Here is a 17,233-nt window from a genome sequence, read left to right as displayed (position 1 = left end):
CAAAAGAGTTCTTGATCACATCCATGCATCACCTGCAGCAAGCTCATTGATTTTTAAAATAACAAGGGGAGTTGATTGAAATGTACTTTCAAAGTCACCACTAACAAGTTAAAAGACTGACTTACCATTAAACAGATGTATGATCTTAAAATATATATTTTTTTAATACGAGAATCGTATCTGGGGAGCAGCATTGCCAAATCACCTGGCCAGCCATCTCAAAGCACAGCAAACTGAAGAAAAATATCCAGGTGGAAACTTCAGAGAAGAGGAAATGAAGAGAAAGGGAAATACCAACAGGAAGAAGTCCTGGAGATGAAGAAGTGTAGACAGAAGAGGAAGAAAAGTTACAGGCAGCAGAAGACATCAGCATAAGTTTTTCACACAGCAGAAGAAAACTGAAGCACAGAAACAGGAAAATTTCCAGCAACTGGCTAAAAGGAAGAATTGTATAAGCAACACCCCATGCAGGTACAAAAATTGCCTCCTAAAACAAGAAGCAGTGCAAGAGTGTCAGCAGAAAGCAGCTACTTCAATAGTCAGCCACTTTTTATGGTGGGGATCACTTTCCAAATGGAAATTTCAGCCAGCACTTCTCCCATTTACAATTATAGCATTCATCCTGCTCTATTTTTTTACCTTTCCCCCAATCAGAAAATATGCCTGTAGGTACTGCAGCAGCTGCCAACTGCAGAAAGTGTTCACTTGGTTTTAACTCCTAATGTGGTTTGGCAGCGGGGAACAAGGCAAAGAGCCAGCGTTAGAGCAGCACTGCCTGCCTGGCTCTCAGGTGCACACAGCTCCAGTAGCAGTGATGGGGTCCCCAGATACTGCCACCACAAAGAAAGGAGAAGGTGGCAAACAGTGGAAAGCAGCTGGGAAGAGCAGCAGAATCTAATTCCTCCCAAAGCAGAGAAGTCAACCCATTAAAAAATATGGGAGGTAGTGAATTGGAGGAATAAATCATGCAAGGAGGGATGCAGGCAATAGCTGAAGGGTCTCCAGCTAGTGGGACTCGGGTAGGTGGGGCAGAAAGAAAGGATAGGCACGGAAGAGCAGACAGCGGGCATAAAGGAGCGTCAGCCACACGTACTGACTGTGTGCCCTAAGCATCGTCAGCTCTCCCCTGCCCTACCCGAGCCAGGGGCACACACCTGCCCCGCCAAGAGGGGTCCCAGAAAACACACAGCAAGGAGGGAGCTTCCCTCTAAGCCAGGACACGGAGACATCAACCAGATCCCGTGCCGGCGGCAGGACGGCAGCTCAGCTGGGTTATTTTTACATCGCCCCTCTGTGATGTGCAGCGTGCAGTTAAGAACCGCAACAAGAAGCCGCATCACTAATGCATGCAAAGGCGTGGAAAAGAGGGATAGGAAAAAACCGTAGGCACAGAGAGTGAGATTCCCCCTTGCAGAGACAGTATCCTGAGCGAAGGGAGACCACGGAGGAACGAGATGGTGAGCAAACATCGCAGCCTTCAACTTGGCAGGAGGAGGCGGCAGGAGGATCCCTGGGCTTGCTCAGCGGGAACCGAAGGCAGCTTCACCCGCAGCACACGCCGTTCACACCCCGCTCTCCAGCCGCCCCGGCCCGAGGCTCTCCCCGCTCCCGGGGCAGCGGGAACCGAGGGAAAGCGGCACTGGCAGCACCCGCGGAGCCCGAGCGCCCTGCGAGCAGAGACCGCCCGCGCCGGGCACGGCCCCGCCACGGCCGCACCTCCCACCGGCCCCGACCCTTCCCTTCCCCGCGGGCCTGGAAGGGAGAGCCGGGACCGCCCGGTGCCCGCTGGGGAAGCCGCGCAGCGGGGCTGGGGCGAGCGGGCTGCACTCCCCGGGCAGGGACCGGGGGCACCCAGCGGGGGCACAGGGAAGGGCTGGGGGGCACTCACCGGGCAGGGGCAGCGCGGCGGGGCCGCCCGGCGCGGGCAGCAGCAGCAGCAGCAGCGGCAGCGCCCGTGCCCCCGTCGCGCCGCGGCGGCCGCCGGACCCCATCGATGGCGCTGCTGCCGCTGCCGCCGCCGGGCGGGAGGAGGCGGCGGCGGAGGGAGTGTCTGGGCGGCCCGGCCCGCCTCGCACCGACAGCGGGCGTGGGGCGGCGAGGGCTGGGCGGGCCTCCCCCTCCCCTGGCCGGCCCTGCCCCGCCGCCCCGGGCGCGGTGGGCGCTCCCGGCACGCCAAACGCCCCATCGGTGGCCGCGGTAGCCCCGGCAGCCGGCCCGGCGCTCGCACACCTGCGGCGCCCCAAACACAGGTGTCCCTCACGCAGCAGCGGGAACGCCTCACGCAGGCTGCGGGTGCCCCTGGCAGCTGCGCCGGAGCCGGGGCTCCCCACGGCCTCAGAAGCAGCGCCCAGCGCAGAGACAAGCCCCAGCACGGAGCCGGCCGCAGCCCGAACACATGCGACGCCCTCCAGCCTCGTTTGCGTTTAAGAATATAATATTGACATTTTTACAGTGTAATTTACATCCCACCGCAAAGCGTGAAGCCCCAGCTGAAGGCCATGTCAAAACCCACGCATCATCCCACTCCCAACCCAGCCCCGTCCCACCTTCTTTCCCAGCCAGGGATTTCTCACAGCTGTTACTCCTTTGGCAGGTAAAATTGCCTCATACATTATTCACAGAAATTATAATTTCCTAAATAATGTCTGACCTTTCAGGCTGCGAGCAAAGCAGGCAGTGTTCTTTTCCACCCCTCCCTCCCATCCCCATTTCACTGCTCTCTTTTGTTTTGTTCTGTGAGAAATACTGAGCTGTTTCTAGTTGCAAGGGCAGTTTATACACATTAGTAAATCTTCAGAATGAAACTTTCCCTCAGTCTTTGTCTTTGTTTCCTTAATGGCAGCTATAAATTACCACTCTCCTTTCTCATTGGAGCATCAGGCTTCATTGGTTTTGAAACGATCAAAGTTATTCTCTTTTTAAATCCAATGAGAAGCAACCTTTTGTGTCTCCTGGACAGTTTCAGTCGTAGTCAATCTTATCTATAAATACATAAAGCTGCTCATTAAACACTCTAAGAATTCTCCAGCCCTGCACCATACCCCAAATCCCCCCTCATCAACAGAAAGCAATAAATGAATGAAGGGTTTGTCAACAGCTTCCACGATCTCATGAATAAACCATCATACTTGGGGTGTGAATTGGCACACCTGCACATCTCCCATGTGGGGATATCACTGAAGGTGTCTCCACACACAACTCTCCCAAATGGACAGAGGAGCCATCTCCCATCCAGGCACTGACTTCAAGCCACCTTACAAAAAAGCTGGTACACATTTCAGGCACTGTCCAAGCAAGTTTCCTCAATTAAATTGATGAAGGGTGTAGCAGAAAAACCAGTAAGAGACACTGAAGACTCGTGTAATCAAAATATCTAAAGCTTTCTGAGGCACCGTAAAACAAAGCATCTTTCTTACTTGTGTAAACTAAAACATAAAGTGAGACATAAACATTTGGGAATGCCTGAGTTAGATCAAAAGATCTCATTGCAGCTTGGAAAACAAACAAAACTATATCAAATTTATCTTAGCTAATTATGCCATTTCTTATGCATAAATCTCTAAGTGTTTTGTGAAGAATCTTGGCTATTATTTCACATACAACACACATTAGTTTATGATGAAGAATTGCCATTAAAATATCTCTTTAAAGACACAAACCAGACAAGCTCAGACCTCAACTCAGATGCCTTTCTGCAGCCTTTTTAACTATTTCTATTCAACTACAGTCACCATTACAGTGACTCCAGGCACGAGGACCTTTACTGGGAGAGAGAAACCAGAAAAATTCTTTAAGATTTAACTTTGGCACTAAGTTAAGTATGAAGAAAGGAAAACAACCATACCAAATAGGACTGTTTGGGGATTTTTTCCAGCAAGATAAAATAAAATCAAGTAATGAAGTTTCAGGGAGGAAAATAGCTACTTCCATAGAGATAAGACTCCCAAATTCCCCTATGCTTTCCATTTTCATTATCACATGCAGTTGCCTCGTACTGACAGATCAAGACTAAGCTGCCACTGAGCAGCTGGATGTAAAATCTGCTTCAGAAATTGTACACCTGATGTCCTGAGTAGATACAAATACTTCTGTCTGAAAATTTGGGTTAAAAACTGCTTTGTGCTTCATAATACTTGTTAAATTTCATTATTTAATGAAGACCCAACATTATTTGAAGACATCTAGATTGCCATTTCATCTGCACTTTAATGAGAAGTAGCAACTCTGCTGGCCTCAGCAACAGTGCATCATACTGACCCAAAATTTAGCATGACTGAGTGAGCATCAATGCTTGTGACAACAGCTGAAAACAACTGGGAGGGCTGAGAGATGCCACAACAGTAAAAGGAAAGTAGGATGCTGACAAGTGAAGAAATATTTAATTGTTCCAAAGCACACACAAAATGTCTCAGATCTGCAGTTTCAAGCCTTGCTCGTCTCCAGATGTACACTGAGTTTTGAGTAATCGTTCTTCTTCAAAATGTATCGCTCAAATTTTTGCACTTGCCATCTTTGTGTCCAAGCTACCAAATAGGTTGTTGAATTCTGTGTAAAAATAACACACCTTCAGTAATCAGTAGGACCTACAAAGGACTCATCTGAGACAAAGGAAATTTGTGGTTTCTCTGGTCACAAGTGGCATTAAAAGCCTTCTCATGTAATTTTTATGTCTTGTCTAAGTCTTTTTATGCCACTTGTAGAAAAACTTTCCCAAAACTAACATCAGATCTACCAGTGACATTTTAAATGTTGTAGAATTTGCATCTTGACATGCCACTGTAACTGAAATGAAGAACAGTTCCTGCTTATTGCAGAACTGAATATAGTATGGCCTATTAATACATACACATTTCTGAGTTAATAGGGAGAAAAAAGAGACATTTTGTCATGTGAAATAACTTTTAGACATTTGTGTTTCCTTATGAGAACTTTCCAAGTCATTGCTACAACAAATGAGAACATTTCTAGACTGGAGCAGTCAGAAACAGTCCCTGCCTGTGCACCCAGCAATTGCAAAACACACTTTGCCAACCAAGGCCCTGCTCTCTGTGCTCCTTCTCCTTCGAGGAGATCTGAGAAACCTGAGGCCACCTGTGATGAGGTGAATGTGCTTCCAAAGCTGCACTTACCTCAGCTCCATCCAGGCCTGCCCCGTGTCCATCCCAGTGCCCTGCAGGGGAATCAGGAGCAGCAGGTCTATCCTAAGCCCAGGGAGCAGAGATGGCCTCAGCTCCTGAGGCAGGTTTGGTTTCTCTCACAGGCTCAGCACACCCACAAGCAGGTACCAAGCCCGTGGCTGCACTCCCAAAGCTGTCCAAGGATGAGGCCAGAGCATGGCTCAGGCCAAGTTCACCCTCTGGCAGCTTTCCAGGGAGCTGACAGGGTGACGCCATCAGGTGTTGGCAGTGCAGGCTCACCCCCAGCTCAGGGAGATCGACGTGGTCCCCCCAAGAGGGATATTAATACTTGTTATTTCACTTTGCTTAAAAACAGCCTCCACCACAGACCAGGGGGCTGTGAGAGGTGAAGCAACAGAGATACCTCCAAATTAATGATCCAACTCCTTCCCTTCTGTCTTCCCTGGTGGTACAGAACACTCAGTGATGACCTCACACAGTTTGAAACAGAGGGAATGGCAGCACATCTGAGTGTGTGTGCTCACAGACACCTTCTAAGGTCTGCCTTGGTCCCTTTGCCTTCCCCTTCTCCCCATTCCCCGATTCCTGAGCAGTCATCTCTCCCACTGGTGGCAGTCTGACTGACAAGAATGGCCTGGGAGAAGGCTACCTTGGAGCTGGGAGGGAGGAGTTGTAGTTGAACAGATCAGGCACAAAACTCTACAACAAAGGTCTCTTAAAAGAAGTCACTAAAATGTCCCACAGACTTGCAGCCAGGTAAGAAGCCAGATGATCAGCCAAATTATAACAGGCTCTATGAAAATAGCACATTAATGCTATTTTTTCATGTTCGAAGACAAATTTTATTGCAAATCAGCAAATGAGCTACACCTGCAAAACTGCTTTGTATATCCAATTCACATTTAACGTCCAATGGATTGAAATGTCACAGGAAAAATAAAAAAGGGAAAACAGTACCTGGTTTCGTCATTATAATGTAAACTTCAATACATCCCTTAAAAAAAACAAGCCAGTGATTTCCCCATGTAGTAAAATATATAGTTTGTAAGGTATTGATGCTTTATCTTAGTTTAACAGCCAGTCTTCTAGGTATAAAATAAAAAGCTACAAAGATGTGAAATACATGTACAATTTCTTCAAGTATTTTCAAGTATCCTATAGTCTCTTACTACAGACAAAATTCATTTGACAATATACAGAAAAAGTTAACTTTGAGTAGTTTCACTGCAGAAATCTTAACATATTCATGAATTTAAAACACATAAAAAGTATGGATCACTCAGCTAGTAAGTCCCATTTAAACAGTTTGAAAAATACTCTTTGTAATGGAAAAAGTTGTGGAATAGTCTCCAGTTCATGAATATGTTTACAGCTACAGAATACCAGGTGGTTAAAGTTTATGGTAGGTAAAGGCTTTTTTTTTTTTTTTTGTATGAACTTATCATCATAGTATTTAATTACATTTAAAGCAAGTCTTTATTAATTTGCATTTTCTTTTTGTATGAAGTATCATTGCAGCATTAACCAAAGAAGCCTAAATGATTGATAGGTGATAGCCTATTTTTCCTCTCTAATCAGGTATGAGCCTGTAAACGTTTGGCCAGTTTAGCACTATGTATTTACTGCATGATGAACTGCTTATTTTTTACCACTGCATTTCTCTCTCCAGAATGAATGTGTGTTGTTAAAAAGATTATTTTTTTCTCATTAACTGTTACCAAAAAATCCCCATAGAACAACAGAACAGCAGTGCCACACTAACTGTACCTACCAAATCTGCCCCCTTATTTTAGAAAAGTAACATGAAAAGAAGTTAAAACTGCATTACTTTGAACAAAGGGAGAAGGATTTTACAAAGCTTTGGATAAAAAGGTACTGAGTATACTGTTTGTTCCTATAAAATTGAGTAGAATGGCATGGCAAGAGCAAATGCAGGATCCTACCTTTATCCTGTGAGACTGCTGCTAGGAACAGCCATGGGAGAAGCGGGTGGATTTGTGGTGAACACTGCAGAGTGGTGAGGATTTTGGCTGCTCCTACAGACTGGACTGTTATTACACATGCCAACCAAATCTCTTCCCCCAATTCCTGCACAGGCTATATTTAATATCAAGCTCTTCCTTGGTTGCCTATGGAGCTAGCAAAACCAGCTTTTGTGCTGCTGCATCTCAGAACCTTCTACTGCTCCACCAGTGGAGCAAATCCCTCCCGACTTGGAAGTCCATGGTAGAAAGTGCTTAGAACACCAACAGGATTAAGCACAGGCCCCTGTGAGAGGAGGAGGAAGGTCTATCTCAAACTGTTTTTCCTGTGAGAATAAAGTAATCTAGGAGCTGGAAGATGATCTCTGTGTCTTCCTTTTGCACTGGACAGCCAGCACCCAGGGTGTTCTCATCGATGGACAGCATCACCCCCTTGAGACAGCCAAGCCCACCCTTGGCAATCACCAAATCCAAGCCTCTGCCCATCCCAGGTATCTCTGTCCTAATGAGGGCAAAACATTCCACACTAAAAAAAGCCATTAAGCCCATGGTATCATGTCTCACTAGGTAAAGTTTTGTAAGGAAGAAAAAAAATATATATATAAAAGAAGAACCTTAGTTCAGGATAACTACCTCATGCAAAATAAAATCAATCCATCCTTAATACTATGAGATATATGGTTTTAACAGGATCAACTCTTCTGTTAAGGTCAATATATGTAACCTTCCTTTCTTACTTAATATTCCTTGTGAAACATACAAGCCTAGTAAAGTCATTTTCAAGATAGATGAAACAACAACAATGTTTTTTTCCTATTATTGATGCATAAACAATTTAGGACAGATGTATAAGGACTATCTCAACATACCACGGTGAATACATGAAATTCTTAGAATGCAGTACAACCATTTTTTATTTTTGCCCTTCCAAAGCAGGAAGAAAAATTTTAAAAACCACCAATAAAATCAAATCTGCACACAGAGAGAATACTCCTGTGAAATGCTCCTGTAAGCTGTGAAAGAATTCACACCCACCCACCATGTGAGGAGTGGCTCAGACACTGCCCTCACATCTTCCTAATGTTATTGTGAAATCAAAGAAGAATCTTGCTCTGGTAAGTAGTGACAAAGGAACTTCTCCATTTAATAATGAAATAAATAGAACAAAAATTAAAATAGTAAAAAATTTAATACATGTGCTATACTCATAAATTATGGAAATAAAACTATCACAAGATATGACTAAGCTGTAGGTAAAGTAAAAGTGCTACAACATTATATGAACCAAAAACTTGGACTCTCCTTCTCCAAAGAGAGAGAATACTGAAATAAGTTTATACATTGGAGACCTCTTAAATACACAGCCCTGAACTTCTGTACAGTAATTAGTGATGCTAATAAATCAGCCTGTTCTTAAGTCACATATTCATTTCAAAGAGATTTTTATCAGAGGATTCAAATGAACAGAGATGCCTTTAGGCATCTGCCAAGTTCCGGATCTCCAATAAATTAAGCTTTCAAAATGTTTGTGTTTCATAGTAGAAATGGACTAAACTTCCTTTGCTAAAAACAAAAGCATCCCAAATGAAGCAGATTGTGACAATGGGATCCAAGACATAGGCACTCAAAAGAAAAAGAAAAAACCTTAACACCACTGTCTTTTCAGAAACCTTAAGAAATCTTTATACTTGTTAGTAAGGTATACTGTTATTCTTTCAGATGGGGCATAAAGATCTTTATTTATTAGCAGTTAAGAGAATTACCAGCAGCAACCATATACCAAGCTTCAAAAGGCTGGTTTAAGTGGAAAAGTTCTTGTGTTATGAACAATTATTCCAGGTTTTTCATTTAAGTGGGCTACACTGTAATTTCTGAATTGCAACATAATATAGCCAGTTGTATCATAGAAGTTTTTTTTAAAGACAAACAAAACACAATAATAGGTTAAATAAATAAGAGATATCAGTTAAAAAACAGACTTAATTTCTTCTTCTGTGCAATTACGTACCAACATGAAAAATATTACTTTGATCTCTGGACATTTCACGGTTCAGTCTCCTGGATTTCACTAAAAATAATACTGACAACAAAAATAAAGGAAAAAAATAATTGTTGACAAATCAGTGCTTTGGAGCTATTACAAAAAAAAGCACAGATCAGATCTGTAGTTCCCTTGCAGCAGAACATGACCCAACACCTTAAAAATCAAACATTAGTAATAATGTTAATATATAAAATATTAGTTTAAAAACTATAGAATGACCTTCTCAGCAGAAATGGAGTGTATACATTGGGGTCTATGACATACAGCATATCTGAAGGCAAGTTCACAGAATGCTGAAAGGCTCACTGCACATTTTCTATGGCAAGGAAATACTGCAGCTTTAAAATAAGCTGCACAATACTCATCTCTATCTCTTTCACATGAAAGTGTGTAAAAAGCAAATCAGCAAATAAACTCTAAAATAGATTTATACCAAAATCCTCTTTTTTACATTGAGTTTACAGCTTCTATCCATTTGCCTGTACTATTTCTGGAGTTTCCTTCAAGAAAAGTCCAAGTTGCATTTTTGGGCCATGAACAAGTTCACGATACAATGTACTGGCAAAACAGAACTTTTGCATACTAACGAGATTCACTCCTTGTTGCTTTTTTCTGTTTGTAAAGAGAGTTTTTCCTGTGGGATAGGAGGTCAGATGTCAATTCCTTTGACAAGAGATGCCTCCAGGGTGATGTTGAACTCCTGCAAGGTCTGCAGCACCCGAATCAAAGAATTTACCAGCGTGTGATCCTTAATCAGGGCTATGTCCTCATACATCTGGGCTGTAATGGGGCAGTCTGCAAGCAGGGCGATCCAGTGGTGCAAAAGGTGGTCTCTGACAAGGTGCCAGTGAGCAGTTTGGGAATAAAAATAAAGCCAAGTTAATTTCGCATCTGTACAGACATGATTTTGATTCTTTGCTTTTAAGCAGACCTACCGTGTTCTCCATGTATCTTTAAGAGACAGGGAACAGGGAGTAAATGTCTCGTGCAACATCTTTTTCATTTTACTAAAATATCAATAACAACAACAATAATAAAGAAGTTTCTTTATACCTGGCTCCAAGACACACCAGCATCTGGAACTTGCCATCCTTCCCAATGTTTCTAGGGGTGTTGTTGATAGCAGTGATAAAGCGACAGAAATTCCTGGCCCTTGTCTGCCAGTTCTCTTCTGGGACCATCTCGTTCTGCTCAAGGGTCTCATAGTATGTTTGTGCTTTTTCTTAAAGAATGGTGAGAGACAATGAAGTTTCATCAGTGCATTTAGGAGAGAATTAAAATTGAAAAGCCTAGGATCAATGCTCATCCGTGAATTTCCTGAATCATTACTTTTAGGCACTGCTTTTTCTGTTTGATTCAGTCCTGTGTTCCCTCTGTATAAAATTTGGATTCCACTTCCTTTCCTCTGAACAATGCTAAAGAGGTTCACCCATATACTGAATCTGAGTGCAGCCAAATGATCATATAAGGGGAACAGCAATGCAGAGGTACCTATTCAAAATATAGAAACACTATTAAAAATAATTCCTTTTTAAAAATGTGTTTGTGAAGTCAGTTAATTTTTTTAGCTTTGTGTCAAGGAATCTAGACCATTGTGTGAAAAATGCATGCTTATAACCCCTTTACGGCAATGTCCAGTATGTACCAACGGCTCTAGATCCATCTGTTGTGCTCTGCAACTCAACCTCTTACAAGTGTCATTTCTCATTTTCACTGTGCTCAATTAAAGAATAAGATTACCCTACATCAATTCACCACCCTATTTATGTACCTCTTCCTCAGGAAAAAAAGTTGGTTTTACACTATTACTGCTAGAAGGACAAAGCCCAGTTACTGCATTGAGTACAAAGTCAGCTTTGGCAGAAGGCTGAGGTTCTCTCTCATGACAGTACAAGCAGGTAGGACCTCTCATGGCAATTCCACTGCTGAGATGCCTCCAAAAAATCTGCTCTTCAGCTGAGACACAACAGCAGTGATAAGGAACACAGTTGGGAGTATTTCAAAGATACAAACAGGCTCTGGGATGTCATCCTCCCACTTACCCAAGAAATCCCAAATGAAGACATTCTTGAAGAGTCTCGGTGATTTAAATCCGTGCTGGAACACTTGCTCAAGTGCTGAAACGAGCCCACTTTCTCCACACAGCAGTAGGGTCAGGCTGCCTCTCTGCGAGCACACACACAAAGCACACACACTCATCACCTCACTTTGGGACTCTGGGACACAAGTGCCCCATTAAGTTTTTAAATAAACAGATGCCTGGAGTTTAAATCTGCTGTCAAACAGGGCCCTAGACAGGATGGCCCAGTTCTCACAAGCACTGAGCATTCAAATGGATTGACTTCCCTAAGGATGAGGCTGAGGAAAGCATTGTCAGGGCCTCGTCATCATCATCATCAAACAAAGCCTCAAACAGGCAAAGATAATGAGCAGGTTTTACTTATAATAATGATCACTACAGAAAATTAGGAAAATATTTTCCTCTTTTTTTAAGTAATAGAGATCCAGTGTAACAGGTACCTCTGCTTATGAACAAATACAACATTTAATGCTCAGTAAAAAATGAAGTCGTCCTTCAGCACATGATGGCAAATTCTATTTTCCAAAACCAGTGCATGACCATTTGAGATTATTATCAATGTGATCATTGACTAGAACTACATTGGATATGAATTTGTCACGCCATAATAAATTTAGAAGAGAGGTGCTGTAAGAATGGGAAGACCTATCTGTAAAAAATTCCTGACTGTCAAGAGCCATCCATACAGAACCAGCATTGCTCTACACTTCTCTGGCTCAGTGATGATTTGACAGAAGCATGCTACCTAGGTTTGCTTCAGAAAATCACTGCTGTGACAGCTAATTACACGTGTAATGAAAAAGAGTCTTTAAGAGCACTTCTGCTTCACTTGCTTGGGGTATGTGGGTGTTTTCAGGGTGGTCTTTTTTCTTTCCTTTTTTTTTAAAGTGGCCCATGGGTTTTCACATTTTAAGTCGCAAGGATAATGCAAAACAGACATTAAGAACATACTTGGAACTCAGTGCAGATGTAAAATGTCAGTTAATTCAAAACAAACTAAACAGGAGACAGTGTTCTTGACAGTCTATGGGTAGAATCCTTGGCAGAATTTGACTAACAACAAAATTTCCAAAACCAGAGTGTTAACATTTAACAGAATGCTCCAGTTAGCAGCAAAACAGATATTTGAGGCTGTACCATCTCTGTGCTGCAGTCTCAGTATCTCATTTTTGCTCCACTTCAGGAATTTCCAAGCACATGGCTGTTCACTCAATTTAGTTATTTCTGCTATATATTCTCTCATGTTTACTAATCAGAGTTTTAGGACAGGAGTGTCATTAGACCAGCAACAACCCCTCACCTCCTTCTCTGGCTTGTGGAAATGCTTGACAATACCATTAACAGCTTCACCAATAGCTTCTTGTATCTGACCAGTATTTAACTCTGCAAAACACAAAAATATATCCAGTTATAGCTTAAGAAATTGTTCCTGTGTGTCAGAATTATGGCACAGCACAAAGCATAGCAGAGGAGCATGAACCAATATAACTCATTAGGGAAACATTGCTGATCTGTGGGTAATGGAAACCCAACTCTACTTTTATTTAATGTTAAGGAGATAGGAATGGATATAGTTTGGTTTTATATCAAAGTTAACACTGTGGTGTTTCAAAAGACCAACAGTGAAAAGAATTTTTACATATTATGTGAATTTTCAGACCAGACCAAAGCTAATAAAAGGAGCTGTGCTTTGTTTAGGACTAACAAATCTGGGCATCCTGGAAATACTTCTGTGGTAGTTTAGCTGCAAACACAAGCACAGTTGGGAACAAAGTAACCACCTGATTTATCAGGAAAAAGCCACAGAACTCTGACCTCAACAGCAAACAACGAGAAGTCCATGAATAGAAGCCACTAGCAAGATTCTTCATCCATGAAGGAGAGACAGAGAAAAGGGAGCAAACTTCTACCTTCCTCCATGGCATTAAATCCACAGGCAAGGGACAATACAGAAACACCACTGGACCAGGAGTGCAGACACATCTGCCATCCTTTCAGATTTCAAAACTTAGGTAGACAGAACAGGATGCCCAGGATTGTAATTTGGAAGTTAGGTGGAGTTCAAGCAGGACACCGGGCAGAGTTTCACAGGTCCTCTCCAAACTCCAGTTGTGTCTGCAAGCCCTCAGGTGATGATGCAGAACAGGACAAGACAAGACAACCCCCAGCACTCACTTGGCTTATTGTTTGGTGAGATAGTGACAAATCTCCTGATCATGCTTGGAGACTGCTGCAGGGGAGGGGTTCGGCACTGCCGCTCATCAGCCTCTGTGTGGGAAGTTAGCAACTCTCCCACCAGGATCCTCTCTAGGCTGCCATCATCCATTCCCTTCCCAAGCCACCTTCCGCAGGGAAACCTAAGAACATCAACGAGATAAATACATAGATCAATCCAGATTCAATTCCATGCCAAAGACTTCCAGCTGCAGCTGCCTAAAACCCAAATCCTAATAGTTATTAGAAGGACTTCATTCATCCAGCAACAAAAAACGAAGTCTTGGCTTTGGCTTTTGCCAGCACAGGCAGTAGAAGTAAAAGAGCTTTTCAGTTCCAGGTTTGTGCTGTGTGTTGCAGTAGATGATCACAAAGCAGATTTTGCTTGAATCCCATACATAGCATATGATTTGAGGAAAAATGGATAAAAGAGGAAATCCTACTACCCCCCATAGATGGGTGAAGAAATGCACTGAATACACTAGATAATGGGCCTGCTGCCAAACAACCCCACAACCCAAACATATGCCTAAATGCCAGAACACCAGTACTTCTATGGAACTGGGGTATTAAATCAGGCACTAGAAAGCACACATGCTCATTTGCTCATTAGCACTTTCTCTGAACTAATGTTGATGGCAGTTTAATCAGCTGAATTGGAAAACTGAACATCATCCAAAAATAGAATCTTTCCTCTTCATTTTATTACAAATGAACTGGCATGGAGAGCTGGGTGGACTTACCCACCAATTTGACATCAACATGAGCCTGACAGTTTCTCTAAACAAAGGACAGGGCACCAAACTATGCTGTATGTAACACAAATAAATTTAATTCTCACTGTAAATTTTGTTCCTTTACTTTGCCCATGTAAACACAAGTTTCTAACACTCATAAGGCCTTGTGTTCCAGCTTGTGTCCAAAGGTGTCTCTGTAACACCCAGAGTACCCAGTCCTAATATAAAATACCATCTATATTTGGTAAGCAGCAAGCTCTGACTTGAGTTGTGCAAGTTGACTGCACAACAGTCAACTCATCCTCTCCACCAACAGTGTGATATGAGACATGAACATCTGCAAACTGCAAACCCTGTTTGAATTCATAAGAACCGTGCTTTGTTTAATGCCAGAAGCCGAATGATCTTTCTGTGCTTTCAGGTTGAGGCAACTGTAGACAGAGTCCCAGGAGATCAGACCTTTCTAATCAAACAAGCCCTACTGTGCCAGCTCCCTGCAGAAATTCTGCTTACCCAACATGAAATGTCAGGATGATACTTACTTGTAAGTATGCCCTGTTATTTCATTTCTGACCATAACATATTCCACAAGCCACTTGGCATACAGCCCTGAATTATCATGTCCTATTTGCACTGTGGTCAGTTTTCCCAGGTTCTGGCACTGCAAATTAAACAAAGAGTTTGTCAGAGGAAACTGAAAGAAAGCAGCATGTTGGGGGAGTAAACTATTAGGGAACACACTCAGACAGAAACTCAAAAATGTGGTTCCTGTTTCTGACTGCATGGTTGGTTCTGGGTCTTTTGGTGGTAGGCTGCTTTACTTGTTTTTGTTTGTTGCTTCTTTTGTTAAACACTGTTTTGATCTGCACAGAGCATACCAACTGAACTAGATTTTTCAATTCAATTTTACCCAATGCATACAACACACATGCAAAACCAGAGCAAAATCACTTCCTTGTTTTCCAACAGAAAAGGATATGACATCTCCCACAGCTGTAACATAAAGACAGTCTTGTCTATCCATTGCACTAAGAAATTGTCAGTCACTTTGCTCTGCGTGTTATTAAATATAGGTTAAATATGCTATGCACAGGCACAAACTATCTGTGTCTAACCACGAAGATTGGAAATGTATGGCAAGGTGGTACAGCAAGGGGAGAATTAAAAACTGAACTATCAGAACATCCAAATTTGATTTTGTATCAAGTAACACAAACCTCGAAAGTCATTTCTAATGTATTCCTGGGAATCTGCAGGACTCCTGTTTCACCCAGTTCTCCCGAAATACAGATCCAAGGATTGGCTGTGAACATTGAACCACCGAGTTTCTTGCTGGGAACAATCAATATATGGTATGGTATCACTGCAAACACAAAAGAAAGAACACTTCAGAAATGAAGGATAATTATGTAACCTCTTTCATCAAGAGAGGGGAAAAAGATAAGTCATAAAAGAGCACTACAGTATCTTGAAATGTTAAAAGAACATCAGAGATCCTTTTAATCATGCTGACACTTGCACACTAAGCACTGACTGATAACGTGGAAGTGTATGCATATACAGCAGCCACTAAGAAGCAGAGCTGACAGCAGAACAGCGTCAAGTGAAGAAAGAAATTTGGATGGAATAATGCCTTCTTATGGGTGTAATCCATACCAACCTCACAGAATGGCACAAAGACAGTTACTTAACCTCAGCTTAGTGAACAAGGAAGTACAGACATAATATTCCTGTATCCAGGACTGCACTGCAGCTCAGCACACTGCACAACTCCCCCGCAGGTCCCCCTCAGGTACTAAGTGCAGCCTTTCTTTACAGGCATGGATTCTTTACAGGCAGTGTTCACTACCATGGCTGAACAAATCCAGTGAAAATACAGCATAATGCTGCAAATTTCTCTGTGCCATGTCACTCTTAGTTATGCTAACTTTAGGACTTATCAATTTCTTAAAAGAAAAACCATTTTTTTCCCTTCTAAATAGCACCACACATATGCTTAAATGCTTTCTGGTCCCCTGGTTTACCTGCAAGTAATTTCTTACAGTATCACCTGAGCTGCAGTCCCTCCTCTGACTCTCAAGGCACATGCTCTTCCACCACCTAGCATCTCCTGCACAGCCCTCTGTTAACCAACCTTTTATAATAAAATCCAATTCTCTGAATGGTCACTGTGTTTCTTGGCTTTCTGCCCTTCTTTCATAGTGCATAAGCATAGCGCATAAGTCAGGGCTTTTAATTGCAAAATGCATTTAATGCATTTCACCCTTAGCATCTCCTCAGCTGTCAGTGTCCTTGAGAAAGCATTTGGTGGTTGGATTTTCTTAAAAACCCAATGCTCATAACATTTAAGAATGAATTCAAATGTTTCCTGTTGTATTTTCTGTGCTGATAGTCCTAAAGCAAGTGACAATTTAACTGCATGAGGCACTCTTCATTTTCACATTATCCAGAACTTGCCTGGAAGACCAAAAGGTATTTTGCTTGGATGTCATTTTGCTTTGTCTTTCATACACACAAGTATAAATCACAACACACGACCAAGGGTAGTCTTTTCACGTATCCCACCCCCAATTTTATAAGCCTTGCTCAAGTCTTTCCTTATTTTGCCTTTCAAGTGAGGTCCTGTGGTAGCAGGTACACAGATCTTTGAGAACTCTTAAACACAGTTAAGCACCAACAATAGCTTTAAAATTTCTCTAGGGTATCTTTTTAACAACTAGAAGAAAAAAAAATGTTGAGGAGCTCTGATGCAGCCCTCAATGGGCATTTTATTGTTACCCCAAACCCAGAGACAGGCATGCAGCAAAGTAGCCTGAGCACAAAATAGGAAAGATTTGTTTTCTTTTGATTCCCAGCATGCAGTAATATTCTTACCTTGATAGTGAACAACCCATACTTTGCTTATTTAGTATCATGCAAAACAAGCTCACCAAAAATTTCAGCTGAGAGCTAACCCCCAATTAAATTTACTAGAGCTAAGTATTTTACTAAATTAGTAACAAAAGTGACAGAGAGAGAAACTCCTGCCCACCAGAGAA

At 42.4% G+C, this 17,233-nt stretch overlaps 2 protein-coding genes across 5 annotated transcripts in view; both read right to left on the bottom strand.

Moving 5' to 3' along the window:
- Positions 1-2,147, bottom strand: part of SCUBE2 (signal peptide, CUB domain and EGF like domain containing 2) — a 40,773-nt gene extending 38,626 nt beyond the window's left edge. The window contains exon 1 of one of the 2 annotated variants that reach the window (XM_063398026.1): positions 1,889-2,147. In XM_063398026.1, coding sequence (XP_063254096.1) covers positions 1,889-1,991 — 103 coding nt within the window. In that variant the 5' untranslated portion in view covers positions 1,992-2,147. The remainder of the gene's footprint in view (positions 1-1,888) is intronic. The other variant, XM_063398028.1, reaches the window with a different exon arrangement.
- Positions 2,148-8,240: 6,093 nt separating this feature from the next.
- DENND5A (DENN domain containing 5A) overlaps positions 8,241-17,233 on the bottom strand; it is a 60,155-nt gene continuing 51,162 nt past the window's right edge. For all 3 annotated transcript variants that reach the window (XM_063398024.1, XM_063398025.1, XM_063398023.1), the window contains 7 exons: positions 15,413-15,558; positions 14,738-14,856; positions 13,420-13,601; positions 12,545-12,627; positions 11,207-11,330; positions 10,218-10,386; positions 8,241-9,997 (listed from right to left, as the gene is read on the bottom strand). In XM_063398024.1, the coding sequence (XP_063254094.1) occupies positions 9,814-9,997; positions 10,218-10,386; positions 11,207-11,330; positions 12,545-12,627; positions 13,420-13,601; positions 14,738-14,856; positions 15,413-15,558 (1,007 nt within the window). In that variant the 3' untranslated portion in view covers positions 8,241-9,813. The remainder of the gene's footprint in view (positions 9,998-10,217; positions 10,387-11,206; positions 11,331-12,544; positions 12,628-13,419; positions 13,602-14,737; positions 14,857-15,412; positions 15,559-17,233) is intronic.

Source organism: Prinia subflava, chromosome 5 (genome assembly GCF_021018805.1).
Source record: "Prinia subflava isolate CZ2003 ecotype Zambia chromosome 5, Cam_Psub_1.2, whole genome shotgun sequence".
In the NCBI taxonomy this organism is placed as follows: Eukaryota; Metazoa; Chordata; class Aves; order Passeriformes; family Cisticolidae; genus Prinia; species Prinia subflava.
The sequence above is the reverse complement of the archived record's forward strand: the minus strand, read 5'-3'. Positions and strand labels throughout refer to the sequence as shown.